The 16562-nt window shown below is 42.9% G+C and overlaps 1 protein-coding gene across 1 annotated transcript in view; it reads left to right on the top strand.

Moving 5' to 3' along the window:
- Positions 1 to 1480: 1480 nt before the first annotated feature.
- The window catches only part of LOC116956002 (occludin), a 53517-nt gene continuing 38435 nt past the window's right edge, over positions 1481 to 16562 (top strand). Inside the window, exons 1-3 of the mRNA XM_032977433.2 lie at positions 1481 to 1639; positions 4350 to 5226; positions 6709 to 6855. Of these exons, the coding sequence (XP_032833324.1) occupies positions 4369 to 5226; positions 6709 to 6855 (1005 nt within the window). The 5' untranslated portion in view covers positions 1481 to 1639; positions 4350 to 4368. The remainder of the gene's footprint in view (positions 1640 to 4349; positions 5227 to 6708; positions 6856 to 16562) is intronic.

The following is a 16562-nucleotide window of genomic DNA, read 5'->3' as shown; positions in this document are numbered from 1 at the left end:
TAATGGTTGGTGTTGTCTAAGAGAACTGCTTGTTATGTACTGTAGTCCAATAGTTAATATAGTTATGGTAGTGGTTGCATGGCACTAGTCACAGTATAACTTATAACAACAAAAAACGAAACATGTTTGTCAATAAGGAACATATAACAGGCGACGTTTCGGTGAATGGCCCTTCTTCACGTAAACAAATAACTCAAGCAATATAACGTGTTTACAGTCCAGTAGAAGTCGAATTACTATTGTGTTGTATTGTGGTCTCGTGCCGCGGGCCAGGTGATGGAGCTTGGTCGCAGGTAAAGCGGAGAACGGTTGGGCCACGTGCGGTGCGAAAGAAGTTCAACATACAGCACGTGATATAAGAATAGGTTTTACCCTTTCTGGCAATAAAACAGTTGTGTTAAGATGTTATAAACTCAGCAATCATTGGAAAGATGTCATCAACCACTTTGGGTCATGACTTGATTTGTTTTCTTGTTAACCTCCACCGTCAGCAGTGTGGATGTGTGTAGCGAGGTGCAATGCCCCCTCCCCATCTCTACCCCCCTCTCTCTACCCCCCCTCTCTCCCTCTTTCTACCCCCCCTCTCCCCCTATCTCTACCCCCCTCTTTACCCCTTTCCTCCCCTCATCTCTACCCCCCCCCCATCTCTACCCCCCCCTCTCTACCCCCCTCTCTCCCCCTATCTCTACCCCCCTCTCTCCCCCCATCTCTACCCCCCCTCTCTCACCCCCCATCTCTACCCCCTTCCTCCCCTCATCTCTACCCCCTCTCTCCCCCTATCTCTACCCCCCATCTCTACCCCCCTCTCTCCCCCTCCTTCTCTCCCCCCCTCTCTCCCCTCATCTCTACCCCCCCCCCCCCACTCTCACCCCCCATCTCTCTCCCCATCTCTACCCCCCCCCACTCTCACCCCCCATCTCTCTCCCCATCTCTACCCCCTATCTCTACCCCATTCCTCCCCCCCATTGTCTAACACACTTTGACTGCGCCCTCCTACTCCTACGTGGGTTTTTTGCTTTTATTTTCAATTTATTATAATTTTAAATTTTTATTTTATTATTTTCTATCGACGTGACTTTACCGAAAGAACAAAGAAAATGCATATACTATCAGAGCACGTTTTTTTATTTGCATGTTCACCACAAGTATATGTGGTTAATGCAGACATGGTTCCTTGCAAAAGGTTTCATTTTTGGTGTTTTAACATCCTAACACAACTGTTTCATTGCCAGAAAGGGTAAAACCTATTGTGATATTTTGAGAATGGCAAGGGAAGCAATGTGATACAGTGCGCTCACTGTACACGATCGTGCGTGAATGGGGCTGAACTCAGTTGAACGCATCACCTGCGATGGGCGTGGCCTCTGTTGGTGGAGGCGTGGCCTCAAGGGGGGGGATAGGGCGTGGCCTTGATGGTTGGGGGGGCCTGGCCTCAGGTAGAAAAAAGACGATGGGGTGGGGGGCTGAGGGCGTGGGATAGGAGGATCGGGGCGTGGTTATAGAGGAACGGGGGGCGTGGCATCGACTGGTGGGGGCGTGGCCGCGTAGGTGACACCGCCTCCTCACCTGCCTGCCGCGTCGTCGTCTTCCCCCAAGCGAGTGGAGAGGCGGAAGCGAGTCGAGCTGTCGGGAGCGCAAGGTGAGCGAGCGAGCCAGCGAGTGAGCCAGCGAGCGCGTGTTGCGGGTGCGTGCCGGGGGGGTTAACGCGTGTTGCTCGCTTCTGGCGTTAACAAAGTATGAAGTTGCCTTCAGAGCGCGAGAGGGGAACGGCGCGCACGTACGCGGCGTGAACAGGTGTCCCTCCACCCCCCTACTCCAACCACCGGCGGCTCGGCTTGGGTTGTCCACGCAATGGCCGTGCGTTAACCAGCAGGTCCGCGCGTGCCGAGAGCACCAGGGTTGCGTTGTGTAAACATCGCCGCTGGGGGGGGGGGGAGACAAAGGCGGACGTGCGCGGTGTTGTCCACCACCCTATCCACCACCCTATCCACCACCCTATCCACTCGCTCGAGTGCCGTTGTTTGTCCCCAAAGGTCCTCGCTAAAAGCCCTTGGGGGGGGGGGGTCCCGGGGGGGGGCCCCCCACACAACGGTGTTCAAGGCTACAAACGGGGATCTTTCTCTTTGTGTGTGTTTATTGTTCTAGATTTGAAGCTTTCGTGACTGCAAGGATCCATACTCTTTGGTTCTATTCGGTGAAGTCACGAATAGAAACCAAAGAGTATGTGTTTATTGTGTTTGGCGTGCACGCGCACGCACGCACGCGCGCGCCTTTGTCTCCCTCGAGCGACGGCCCTGGGGGCTTTAAACGCTTGTGTGTGTACCACGCACTCGTGGTTAAACGTACACGTTACGCACGTGAATGCATCGTGTAACTATTAATAGGTAACGTTACTTGTACAGCTCTTTATCAGGCCACTGCCGGATGGAGGCTTCCTCACACGGTGGCGGGCCAAAGGGCTGTTTGGTCATACTTCACCACCCTGGGATTGATGATCAGAATCTTGAGTCTTGAGGAATCCGATGAGCCATGAAGCTCTTTTTCACACATGTCCAGTGTGGTGTCATCCATTCGACGCTGATGTTAGCCGCGGCCTGGAATGTAACTTTGATGTGTGAGTTCAGAGCGCGGCGTGTTAGTTTGTAACCACAGGTGACCTCTACTACAATGGCTGGTTGTATTCCGCAGATCGGTAGTTGTTGTTGCCCAGTAGCTTGTTGTAAGAGTGCTGGTTATAATCCATGATTTATGGTTGTTGTGTTACTAGTTGCGGTAGTTGTGGTTGTAATTCTATAGTTACGTTAGTGGTTGTTTTGTATCTAGTTCAGTACTGTTGGTGGTAGTGGTGAATTGTATTTCAGTAGTTGTATTTTGGTCCAGTAGTGGTGTTCTGAGTAGTTATGTTGCAGTTGTGTTATAGTTCAGTATAAATGGTAGGCTGTTATGATAGTGGTATTGTAATACCGTGGGTCATGGGAGTGGTGAAGGTTGTATGATATAATGTACTATAAACGGTTGTTTGATTACATTTGTTATGATGGTGGCTGTCATCCTGCAGTTAATATCGTGGTAGTTGCTGTTTGATGTTGTCCAGTGGTATTGGTGTTGTCTTGTATTTGAGTGGTTACGGTGGTGGTGGCTGTGGAATTTCAATGGTAGTGGTGTTGCGTTTGAGTAGTTATGGTCGTTGCATATTAATTATGTCGTGATGGTAGTGGTGGTTGTATTTTAGTCAAGTTGTAGTGGTCGATGGTGACTTATTCTGGCGCTTGGTAAGATACTTCAAAATAATACATATGCTTAAACAAAGGTAAACAATCCTCGTTTATCCTTTTATTCTGTTGTGGCTGCTCGAAATTACTAACTAATGCCAACAGGGCATTTGAGGAATTGATTTGGCCAGCACCATGGATCAATGTTTTTGTCTTCCCACTGCACAAGATTGTTAAGGTTGTGTCGATCTGTAGTAGGGCAAGGACTGATTCACCTATTTCGTGCCACCTTATTTTCATGGCTAGGAATGAAATCCATCATGTCACTGGGTTCATAATGCAGTGCACTCGCACACATGCAGCGACACATACAAATTGCAGTACTATACATTCGAACCCCTTCTTATTCGCGGTGATGTTTTCTTGTTCATGTTTTTGTTTTTTTGTTTGTTGCGGTTGCACCCGATTCAAGATCCGAATGGCTCACAGGGCTATACCAAATAAATGAAACAAATAAATGAAATGAAACAAATAAATGTGGGGGGATGAACATTTTGGATCCTATCTTTGAATTTGCTCAGTGGAAAAAAATGTGTGGATAATAAAAAAAAAGTCGTTCTGCAATACTGGATGGGAAAGCTGTGGATAATTGCGGTTAATGGGAAGGATAGGGCTGTGGATATTTTTTGCAGCCCTATTCTTTTGTAACATCCAGGCGTAATTTCACCTGGGTCTGTCTGGATCTGTGACCTGGAAAATATGCACCTGGCACACCACATTGAGGAGACCTCTCTCTATAACCCTGGCTGAAAGTCACGTGCCACCTTCTCGCGGACAGTGACCAGAATAACATTCAGTGATCGATCAAGCATTGTGTAGAATATATAGTATGCACGTCAACACAATGCATTATATCATATGCCATGTATATATTCTGTATATACTCAAACACTGCTTGCCGTCAGGGACATATCTGTTTCTACTCGTACATCATAACAAATGATTCACATGTACCAATGCACCTTACACTCATACACAGCACCACTCCAACAACTATTACTCACTCACACTAACCACCTGTTCCGCCATCGAAGCAGAGGCTACTAATTTGATTCGATCCTTTTATTCCCCCAACAGGTGAGACACATCAGGAACGATGTACAGACAACCTCGGTCAAATGATGACCCTCCTCCATACAATGGCTCCCAGCAAGGCTATGCCCAACCAATGTTCGACAGGCAGCTCATGTACGGCTCTCGTGGTCCCACGGGAGACTTCAATGCGGAGCCGGTGATGTTGCCTCACTCTCAGGCTGCCTCCTGGTACCCAGACCAAGCCGATGCCCGCTCCAGGGTACCTCCGGGTTCGTACTACGTAGGCAGCGAGTACCCGGAGGATCTTGGGCCCATCGACTTCAAGTCTTGGCGTTCCCCACCGGGAGTCATCCGCATCCTGCAGGGAATTGCCCTGCTAATGTGCGCTGCCATCTTCGCTTGCGTCGCCTCCACCCTGCAATGGGACCTTGACACGGGTACTGGATTGTCCGGTGGGATGGGTGGCTACGGAACGGGCTATGGCGGAGGCAGCTATGGCGGAGGCAGCTATGGGGGTGCATACGGTACCGGCTTTGGAGGATATGGCACAGGCTACGGAACCGGGGGAATGTACGGGATCTATACCGATCCCAAGGCTGGCAAGGCCTTCATGATGGCCATGGTCCTGATATGTTTTGGCGTAGTGGTCGCCCTGTTCATCATGAGTTCCATCAAGTCGAAGATGGCTCGAACACGGCGCTTCTACCTCATCACCATCATCTGCTGCGCTGTGCTGGCTGTGCTGGTGCTCATCGCCACCATTGTTTATATCATGGCGGTGAATCCCACGGCCCAGTCTACTGGTTCCATCTACTACACACAAATTATGGCGCTTTGCAACCAGTTCTACATGCCCACCACCACTGGGTACTACTGGAACCAATATCTCTACCACTACTGCGTTGTTGACCCACAAGAGGTAATACTGCAGTGACAATAAGTTGGAAGGCACCCGGCTCTGTGTGTCAGTTTAATTATGCAGGGTGATCCAATTAGATATTCCCAACTAAAATGATAATGAGATTACTCCGTTGGGAAAACATTTTAATTCAAAGCCAATTCATGTGTCAATCACATTCCTGAAAAATATTGAGCCATGATTTTTACAATATTCAATCACTTGTTGAGAAGAAAGTAAAATGGTCATTAGAAATTAGTGGGGTATCTATAAATTAACGATCCTGTCCTAACGTCTCATCTTAGTTTTGTGACAGTAAGGTTTACTAAAACTCAAAACACAAAAGCTGACATCACGTTACCAATTTAAATATTTAGCAGTTGGGCTCAAGGTTTGGCCATGAAAAGCACAATATTGAAATAGTGCCACATTTTATCACATTTTTTAAAGCACAATAATTGTGCTTGTCAATTTCGTTTTTACATGCTTTCTTTTAACTCCCTCTGTTGTCGTTGTTGTATCCTCAAATCTTGTAACTCAATTTTAACCCACTTCACAATGTGGTATCGACTGCAAACTTGGTATACTTATGTCATACTGATGACAATACTATATTCTATCATAAAAAATCTATATTTTTAAACATTTTCTATATGTTATGTTTCGGCTTGGGTCTAATTGTCCACGGTCAACTCACGTTGGGGCCACTTCCTGGAGTCGTGGAGTTCTGACATTACTAGTACATTTAATGAAAGCGTGTTTAAAAAAAAGTTTTTAAAAATATTACTTATTTTACAACGTGAATATCTGAAACCTCAATTAGATCCTTAGCTCCCCACGATTTGTACAGACGGAGTACAATAATGTAGAGACCGCAAGTGAATAAATAGAAATTAGGTTTTAGCTGATGAATCTCTGGAGAAAGATCTAATTTTACCATACAATAAACCACTTTAGGCCCTTCTTTGGTATATTCTTTGTGGTTATGATATATTTGCTTCATAATATTTATTTTGGCTTTTTGTGGGCATAACCATATTCATACCACAACAAAGATGATAATTTGGTATGGGTCAACATGTGCTTGCTCTTTAAAGAATAATGATATATGAAGTGATTTTTTTTCTTAAGATACAACTATTTTTTGTAATTAATAAAAGCTGCTTCTCTTAATACTGGGTTTCATATATAATTACATGACAGTATTGATTTGATGAATAGACCTCGTGTTCACCTTAAGTATACTGCAGCAGTGTCTAGATTTATAAGGTGAGGGAATGACCAAAGTTTCATAGGGGGAATAAAATCATGCCACATGCAGGAAGTAAGATGAATTGCAGCCGTCTGGTATGTGATTTTGATACACCGACGTGCCTGGTGATAATGGACATTACTTATACACTCATATTTTATCCATACAATTAATTGACATTGAATTCTCCTTAACCGCTAGATTTTCTGTTAAATTATTGACGTGTACATATGTGCGTTTCTGTGTCTTAGGCCATTGCCATTGTGTGTGGCTTTATGCTGGTCATTGCCCTGCTTCTCATGATCTTCTTCGCCTGGAAGACCAGACGCCAGATGAACAAATATGGGAAGCATAACGTCATGTGGGACAAAGCTACTGTGCCCGATGTGGAGGAATGGGTAAGTACTTATGAATGTTGTGCCACTTATGAAGCTGTATAGAAACCCAGTCCAAAAGTAATGCAAGTCATACATTAGTTTCCATTAAAGAGTAATGTTAAACATACTCATCACAGTCATATTTTATGCCAATATGGTTCCTATATCCTCTTGGTCATGTGTAGTGCAATGAGGGAATTTTGGCACTGACTAGCAGTCTAAAGTATTTATATTAAAAAAATATATCTTAATTTTCCCAGGAGATTGCTACCCACTTAAATCACTAGGTGTTGGAAAACCAAACTTGTGCGCTTTGAAAATACTGATGATGGATTATAATTTGAAGCCTAATGAGGTAATATTATACAGCTACGTGGAATTGTCCACCTTTAAGAAGGATAGTGAAGGTAAAAAAAATTGGGAACTGAAAAACTAAAGTGGAAGTCATCTGTCATTGGCATATCTGTGAATTTAATTATTCTGTAAATGCCAGGAGATGCTTGATTTTTTTTCATCCCTGCATCTGCAAATGACCAGATATTTGATAAAAAAAAACTGGACAATGGCTAAAGTATATATGCACGACAGGAATATCATTACTTTCATCATAAATTGTAAATGATATCCTCTGCGGAGTGAGCCCTGATGGATGAATACATAAGAATGGGCGACGCAGCTTACTTTGAATTGCAGAAAAGGCGGTTGCTTTGCTTATCTCCTGCTAAATGAGACAGCTGGAATGTTAGAATCAGTTTCTGATAATTAAGCGTTGTGTTTGTCTCCCGTATAGCGAATACACCTTGCGCTAGTCACGGCACCCAGACAAGGGGGGAGCTGCTAACCTCTTCGGAGTTTGCCTGCAAGTGAGAAGGGAATAGTTGTCAAATTCGAATCCCCTGCATCTGCATGTGCTAATGACGAGCCCATTCTTCCTGTTGTGGCATCGCATTATAATCACAAGACTGGGTCCTGGAGGATCGTAGGTTATGAGAAAATGGACTGCAGCAGTGCTCTCCTCTTTTCCAGTGATGGAGATGAACTTTGTGTTAGTTTAATTATCAGTAATGTTTCTAGTGTAATAATTGGTATTGGGAGGATTTATGTTCACACAAGTTGTTTATTTTTGGACACTTCTCATTGCAAGCACGTGTGTGTGCATGATCAGGAATAGTTGTGGTTCATGCACCTCCAATTAGCACGGTTGGCTACGTACGGTGCGATAGAAGTTGAACATACATACAGCATGGCCTACAGATTAATTTAAATAGCATTTGAGGGTGATCACATTAAGTGGGACATATTGTCAGTCTGTCCAAACAGAAACTGCTTTTCTGTGGCTGAACAGGCTGGAAGTGCAAGAGTCACCCATATATTACCCCACCACAAAGACGTGGCCATTGAATGACTCCAGTGTACTTTTTGAAACTGATATCAGTCAAGTAACGAGTATTTTGTACCTAAAAAAAAAGCTTCATATGGTTTTTCACGGTTCGGGTATAACAATGTTGCTGCTGATGTCAGCGGTTATATAGATCGTTATCAATGGCTTTCTGATAATCTTTTCCAATTTTAAAGTTACTGTCCAATGTCCGTCCGCATATTCTCACACTGATATGCATTCATGTTTTTTTTCTCACTTGACATGTTGCAACAAAAGAGGTTTAATGTCATCTGGTTTCTTTGTTTTATTAACCATACTGACAGAAAAGCACCTGTTACAGTAGAAACACTCCTTTCAAGTCGTGCTCTTATCTGAAGATCCTGTTGTCCACAGTGGCCATAGAATACACACACTGTGTCAAGGATATTCACAGGAAATTTAAAGAAGAAACTTTGTTGCAACTACAAATATTGGAGCTGTGCCTCGGCACCTTCATTTAGGATTTCCTTGTCACTCAACTCCACGGGTTCACGTATCCGGAGCGATGTTCCCCTTCCTCCTTTGTCCATGGTTCAGGGGTCCCAGTTCAGTAACCTATTTAATATTATGGGTAATGTAGAGGTCTCTAGTAACTGGAGTAAATTTTATCCATTAAATACAACATATATGACCATTGATTCCTATGCCACTTGATGTATTGCGAGGTTAACGATCAATATTAATCTAACAATCACATCTTCACAGATGCTTGTAATCTAGGAGTGACTTGGATTGCATGTTGAGTATTTATTTGAGAGCTTTTGCCACGCTTGAGAAAAGAAATGTCCAACATGCGGCCAAAACTGGAAAGCCGGCTTAAATCTATTATCATCGATAAATCGAGGCATTGTTATGCCCCTAGTTTTCCATTATAGTCGACCCTGTAACACATGATCCCACGTTGAAACAAGTGTAGGTGAAATATCTGCTGTGTTCAACAGCCTGTGTGGTTGGGTGTTTTCCGACCATGTGACGTTGCTCGTGCAAACGTGACCATCCTTATCTGTAGCCTGCATCTGCTTCACAAGTCCCCTTAAGCTTTGTGGTTTTTCTGCAGTAAAATGGCACCTTATGTGTTCTTACAGTGAGGGGAAAAAAGTATTTGATCCCCTGCTGATTTTGTACGTTTGTCCACTGACAAAGAAATGATCAGTCTATAATTTTAATGGTAGGTTTATTTGAACAGTGAGAGATAATAACAACAAAAAATCCAGAAAAACTTATGTCAAAAATGTTATAGATTGATTTGCATTTTAATGAGGGAAATAAATATTTGACCCCTCTGCAAAACATGACTTAGTACTTGGTGGAAAAACCCTTGTTGACAATCACAAAAGTCAGACGTTTCTTGTAGTTGTCGACCAGGTTTGCACACAGCTCAGGAGGGATTTTGTCCCACTCCTCTTTGCAGATCTTCTCCAAGTCATTAAGGTTTCGAGGCTGACGTTTGGCAACTCGAACCTTCAGCTCCCTCCACAGATTTTCTATGGGATTAAGGTCTGGAGACTGGCTAGGCCACTCCAGGACCTTAATGTGCTTCTTATTGAGCCACTCCTTTGTTGCCTTGGCCATGTGTTTTGGGTCATTGTCATGCTTGAATATCCATCCACGACCCATTTTCAATGCCCTGGCTGAAGGAAGGAGGTTCTCACCCAAGATTTGACGGTAAATGGCCCCGTCCATCGTCCGTTTGATGCGGTGAAGTTGTCCTGTCCCCTTAGCAGAAAAACACCCCCAAAGCATAATGTTTCCACCTCCATGTTTGACGGTGGGGATGGTGTTCTTGGGGTCATAGGCAGCATTCCTCCTCCTCCAAACGCGGCGAGTTGAGTTGATGCCAAAGAGCTCCATTTTGGTCTCATCTGACCACAACACTTTCACCCAGTTGTCCTCTGAATCATTCAGATGTTCATTGGCAAACTTCAGACGGGCATGTATAGGTTCTTTCTTGAGCAGGGGGATCTTGCGGGCGCTGCAGGATTTCAGTCCTTCACGGCGTAGTGTGTTACCAATTGTTTTCTTAGTGACTATGGTCCCAGCTGCCTTGAGATCATTGACAATATCCTTCCGTGTAGTTCTGGGCTGATTCCTCACCGTTCTCATGATCATTGCAACTCCACGAGGTGAGATCTTGCCTGGAGCCCCAGGCCGAGGGAGATTGACAGTTATTTTGTGTTTCGTCCATTTGCGAATAATCGCACCAACTGTTGTCACCTTCTCACCAAGCTGCTTAGCAATGGTCTTGTAGCCCATTTCAGCCTTGTTTAGGTCTACAATCTTGTCCCTGACATCCTTGGAGAGCTCCTTGGTCTTGGCCATGGTGTACAGTTTGGAATCTGATTGATTGCTTCTTTGGGCAGGTGTCTTTTATACAGGTAACAAGCTGAGATTAGGAGCATTCCCTTTAAGAGTGTGCTCCTAATCTCAGCTCGTTACCTGTATAAAAGACACCTGGGAGCCAGAAATCTTTCTGATTGAGAGGGGGTCAAATACTTATTTCCCTCATTAAAATGCAAATCAATTAATAACATTTTTGGCATGCATTTTTTTGGATTTTGTTGTTGTTAGTCTGTCTCTCACTGTTCAAATAAACATATCATTAAAATTATAGACTGATAATTTCTTTGTCAGTGGGCAAACGTACAAAATCAGCAGGGGATCAAATACTTTTTTCCCTCACTGTATTTTAATGTAGACACCCCCCCTCTCCCCATGTTATGTCTTGAGAAACAGAGATTTCCCTGTAGACCTTTCAGTAAGCAGTGCATCACCGTGTGTTCAGAGAATGCCCCCGAGAAGATGACAAGCTACTTATGACGTCCCTTTTTATGTGCCTATTAATTATTCATCCTAGTTTGCATACCTTTCATATGCGCTTGGAAAAATGGTGAGTGCATGGCAATCAAATCAAAACGTTAAGCCCTCATGATGGGTTTTGACGTGATTGGGGTCAAAGATATTTCTTTGACCTGTTTGTAAAGACTATACTGTCGTTTTTGAGATGTCGGCTTGCAGAGGTCAGAGTGCTGCAGTGGCACTGCTGGATTTGAATTCAGGCTGCTACCTGTCATTAAACTGGGTTCTCAGGGTAATAACCAAAAAAGTGTAATAAGTCTATAATCTCAGCCTGATCACCAATGACTGCAAAATATGGTCACGTTAAGTTTAGTTATGCATATATATAAATTTAAAGTTCTAGAAGTTTTTTGGGACAAATGAAGGCTCTATATAAATCTATACTGAATAAGATAATACCAAGCCTAACCCCCCCCCCTTTGCAAGCAAAAACTTCCATGCCCTCTGTTGTCAGTAATATTTATATTTTAGCTTGCTTCCTGTTATTAGTCCTATACCATGCTGAGGTTAATATGCTACGGATTATGATGGTCAGCAAATATTTCTTTGGCGGCTGATATGTGCTGATAAAAAGGAAATTCCAGTACTTGTAGTATGGCCTTCCCTTGACATGACGGTCTGCTGACTCGAAGAATCACAAAAAAAGACGTGTTATGTGGCTGCATGTTAATGGTGATAAAATCCTACGATATTGTGTCGTTAAAACAGTGTTTTGAAATGGCAATGTTGTTGAAAAGGTAGCTTGCATCAAATATTCATGTCACATTTTAGCTGCTGTCAGATAATTACTAGCTTTAGTTTATTTGCTGTATTATATTCTTTGACTTCCTTATGCTCTGCAACCAGAAACCCCCTTGTGTTGTAATCTTGATCAACCAAAATATTAAACTGATAATGTTTCTTTTCTTCTAAAGCTAACATTTCATTCGCCGTCTCTCGGAATAAAAATTGGAGAGCATTCACCACTGGTAAATAAATAACGGTGCGAGACGCCCATGAATCATTTATAAGCCAGCGTCTGCCGTCCACATCTGGTGCACAAACGAGAGCTTGGCCAGGGGCACTTGGGGACAGGCATCGGCACACACGAGCCAGGCGCTAACGGTCACTGCTCAGGGGACTCATGCATATTTATCCAATTACAACATTAATATGCATGATCTAGAACTTGTATTATTCATTGCATGTATGTTGAACTTCTTTCGCACCGTACGTGGCCAACCATGCTAATCGGAGGTGCCGGGGGGGGGGGGACAATAAACTAATTGGACGTATGATTCCCAAGGTTTATCTGGAAGCGTTCACGGCGTGGCGAGTTAAAGTTAGGTGAATTCATTCTGTTGCCGCCTTTTATTTATGGTTTTTTATGATTCAAGAACTCAGGACACAAACATCAACGAGGGCAACGGTGTCACGAGCGCGTAACACCCCCCCCCTACGTGGCAATACACCCACAAATCGGGGACCGACTGAAGGCACTTGGGTTAAGTGCCCTACCACTGTAGGCACTTGGGCGACGTGCAGGAGGAGCATATTTGCAGAGGGGGGAGGAAGGAGAGGTGGGGGGACTGCCTTGTTTTAAATTGCATTGCACACGAGGATCGTTTTGCTAATGCTGTACCTGCCTTAACTATATTCGGAAGGGAAAAAAAAAGTTTTGCTGGCTGGCAAGCGCGCGTCTACATTATTTGCTTGGTGACGTCACCGCGCATATGTCTGCGTGATGACATCGGCCTCATGCCACGACGTTGAGCCGTCTTCATACGCGCAGACGTCACCCTCTCCCGCCCACCCTCCGACCCCTGACGTGCATCTGGCGCAAATGCGTGGGCACTGCTAGTTTTAAAAACAACTATTTTGTGCACACCCTTGCTACAATTGAGGTACATGATACATCGCGTACTTCTGATGTCATAGTACTTGGTATGCTTACGTATGACATACTGTGCACTTCCTCGTGCATTGTGTTATGAATGATTATAGATGGCTTAGTTGTTTTTGTTTACATTTTGAGCATTACTCCAATTGAATTGATCAATGTCCTTCGCCAGGTAAACACCCACTAGAGTTTGTTTTTACGAGAAAGATCTCTCAGTAATGTTAAACAGGATCATTTATTTTTATTTTACGATTGGCCACCAATGTTTTGATGTTGGGATTTTGGGTAAAGTAGGCTACTTTTGTGTGTTATGCCACGGGACTTCTACCTACCACTTTAAAAAAACAGCACAATTTGGTGATCTTCAGATGACAAGGTGGCTCCAGAATGAGACCAATTTAAGCCATGTTTGGTTTTTTATAGTCTCCAAAATTATTATTTTTGTTATAAAATGTAGCATTAATTGAGAACCCATGTCTTTAAGGGAGGACCCTTCTTGCTTGTTACTGTGCACTGATGTTGATTCTCTTGGGCCTTACTGCTGGTGAGATGCCGCGCTATGTAAAACTGACCAGAGTTTGCGTGGACTGGATCAAGGCTGCTGAAATGATGCGCCTTCAGAAGGCTGTGTGGTTGACGGGTTGTACTAAGAAGTTAGTTTTTATGTGCACAGGCAGATCTGAAGGAAACGGGTTGTCGGCTTTCTATATTTTGTTTTTTTTTACCACACATGGGGGTCAAGTACAATCGTAATGGTATCATTCGTAATGAATTGCAATCGCAACGTAATTTTCATCTCGACCAACATTGGTGCTGCTGTAATTGTAATTATAATTGACCTCGAGGTCTCTTTGCTTATCAGTCCAGTGGTAAATGCGCTTACCTAATAGTATGGCATTTAGAATTGTTTACATATGAAATAATGTACGTGTAAAAAGCAGTGTACTTAAGCATTACAACCCAGTATAAGTGCATCTTAAACATGGATTACATTAGTTTTAAACTATAGTGGTTAACAAATCTACATTTGTTGAGGACTGCTGAATGGTTGTAGAGTAATATAAATAAAATGTATTCCAATCATATCGTTTGACTTGGGTCAAGGGTCATTGGTTAAACAATTCATCACCAATACCTTAGGTTTTCTGGTTAGTTCCAGTCAAAACGAGCAATTTTTCGACTGTACCTGTCCGGCAAAAAAAAATAACTAAGTGCTGTGACAGAAGACGTTGCTTATATATGACAAATTTGATTTCTTATTATGTTTCTGCGTAATAATTAACAGGCTGCAATCATTCACAGCATAAAGGCAGGCTGGCTAAAAACATCGACTCAAGTGAAAAAAATATTTTAAAATAAGTTTAGAAAGTGTGACGATGTATTTCAGCACGTTGTAAAAGGTGTTGCTAATTTAATTCACACTTGTTTTCGAGCTGAATGGCAAGCTCAATCTGCCTTACAATTGTGCACCGAGTCAAGATAAGCTACGACTGAAAATAAATCTATTCTTTTGGAATGAATACTTGATGGTGGTAATTGGGGTTGTCCTCTGTCATTGATGACATTTAAAAGTATGCATAACTGATATAATAATCTCTTATGAATTAATTAATCAACCGTACAGCTTTAAGTGTTTTTCAGCCTGCCAGTGCTTTGAATAAGGTCCGTTTCAGTCCATTTCAAAGTTCAATCTACAGGGTTGGTACAGACGTCTTGTGACCCCCATGCAATGCTCTAAAACGTAATATATATATTTTTTAACTTAAGATTATTTAAAACAGAAATTAATATAGAATGGAAACAAATGTTAGAGGTCAATTAATTGGGAGTCACGCGACATCTGCACCATCCTGTACTTTTGTAGTCAAGTTGATCAAGCACTGATCACATACTAATACTGTACTATTTGAATGGTTGTGGTAATGGAAATGCTGTTACGGGAGTTTTGGGGTGTTCAAATTCAACTTTAACTGGAGTGAAGTCTACACAAGGAAGGCCTCGTGACAGGAAACAAAAACCCACTGCAATTTAATGTCCCAGCACTTCTTAATCCTTGAATGAAAACAACAAACGCATCAGCATAATTCACCCCCAGCCTGTTTCTTTGGTCCTACCAAAGCTTCTGCTTTTAAAGTACAGTCTGGCAGTTAGCCCACAGGGCATGCAGTCAAGAATCGCCCGAACTGTAAGACCCCCCCCCCTACTAGTTACAATTTTTTTAAAAAATCTGAGGTTTTTTTTTTACAGAATAAATAATCCTACCTTTCATTGTTAATGGTTTTTTTTAATCACATACAAACATTTTGAAACACGGCATATAGAAAAATGTTGTTTAAGAAAGGGTTTCCGTGGACTTTGTTTGGCCCTGTTGACTCACCTACTAGGGTGCACTCACTCATCTTTGTTTACGCAGCTTAGGTTGGGCTCCTCGTGCCAAATAAAAACCAGAACTTCAGGTTCGCAAAGAATGACGGCATTAAACCCACGTGGTATCCCCCCCCCCCACACTGCACCTGGCGAAGCCAGTCTACCAAGTTACTGCGTTGCGGGGCGCTGTGGAATGTTTCATTGTTTTTCTCACCTTTAAGATGAGTTAAGGCCCTGTGTCCCATCTGCATTTTTCAGCTCTTAAGCCAGAAATGAAAATGTCACGTTCCTTTTGGCAGGCACCCATTAACGTTGCCAACAGTTTCGATACATCTCAGCCGAACCTGTGTGATACGCATAAACTGTCAGCGTCTTAAATACGACGCGCTGGCGATTGAGGTATAGGTATGAATACAATTAAATGCCACCATATCTGACCATATGTTCTGTATATCTAAAGAAAAAGACAGTTCCATAAAGAGATTACTATGGCATAAATAAAGTGCACATTGATACGGGGAGATACTTAAAGCTGCCTGATAACAGTACAATGCGGTTTACAATGTAAGTCAAGAAGTCTCCAAATAAAACGTTTAAAATATATATATAAAACAAGTGGTACTGAATGGACACTAAATTACATATATTGACTTTTTAACACTTAAATCTTTAATGGTTTTCTCTTTCAATGTTCTCTGTTTTGCAGGTATGTCAATGATGGTATTAGGATTAATAGTGCTGGATCTGGCTCACTTATGTTACAGTTGGATATGGGGGGATGTTTTTTTTGTATTCTAAGGCTCAGTTTTCTTTCTAAAGTGAACTTGATATCATTCTCTGATTAGCATGGTTGGCTACGTACTGTGCGAAAGAAGTTCAACATGCACCCATAGGTTACAGGTGCAAAAGGAAGTATAGAATGTCTATGTTTAGGTGGCGTTGCATAATACAGGGGTATGTAAGATGGTGATCAGGAGACATAAGCAGGATGGGTGTTTTTATTCCACAAATTTACTAAGAGCAGATATGTCAACTTCACTGTCAAAATATGGACGTTTGATGCAGAAGTCATGTCTGTGGTTTTTGTACACATCAGAAAGTTGGACTTGAAATCAACTAGAACAGACGTTTCCGGCCATTGTATATAGCTGCATGCAGAGGATTCTAAGAATTTCATGAGTCGTGTTGGCCCCACATGAAACATGT

This window comes from Petromyzon marinus, chromosome 1, assembly GCF_048934315.1.
Source record: "Petromyzon marinus isolate PM22_M1 ecotype Great Lakes invasive population chromosome 1, UKy_Petmar_22M1.pri1.0, whole genome shotgun sequence".
Lineage (NCBI taxonomy): Eukaryota > Metazoa > Chordata > Hyperoartia > Petromyzontiformes > Petromyzontidae > Petromyzon > Petromyzon marinus.
The sequence above is the reverse complement of the archived record's forward strand: the minus strand, read 5'-3'. Positions and strand labels throughout refer to the sequence as shown.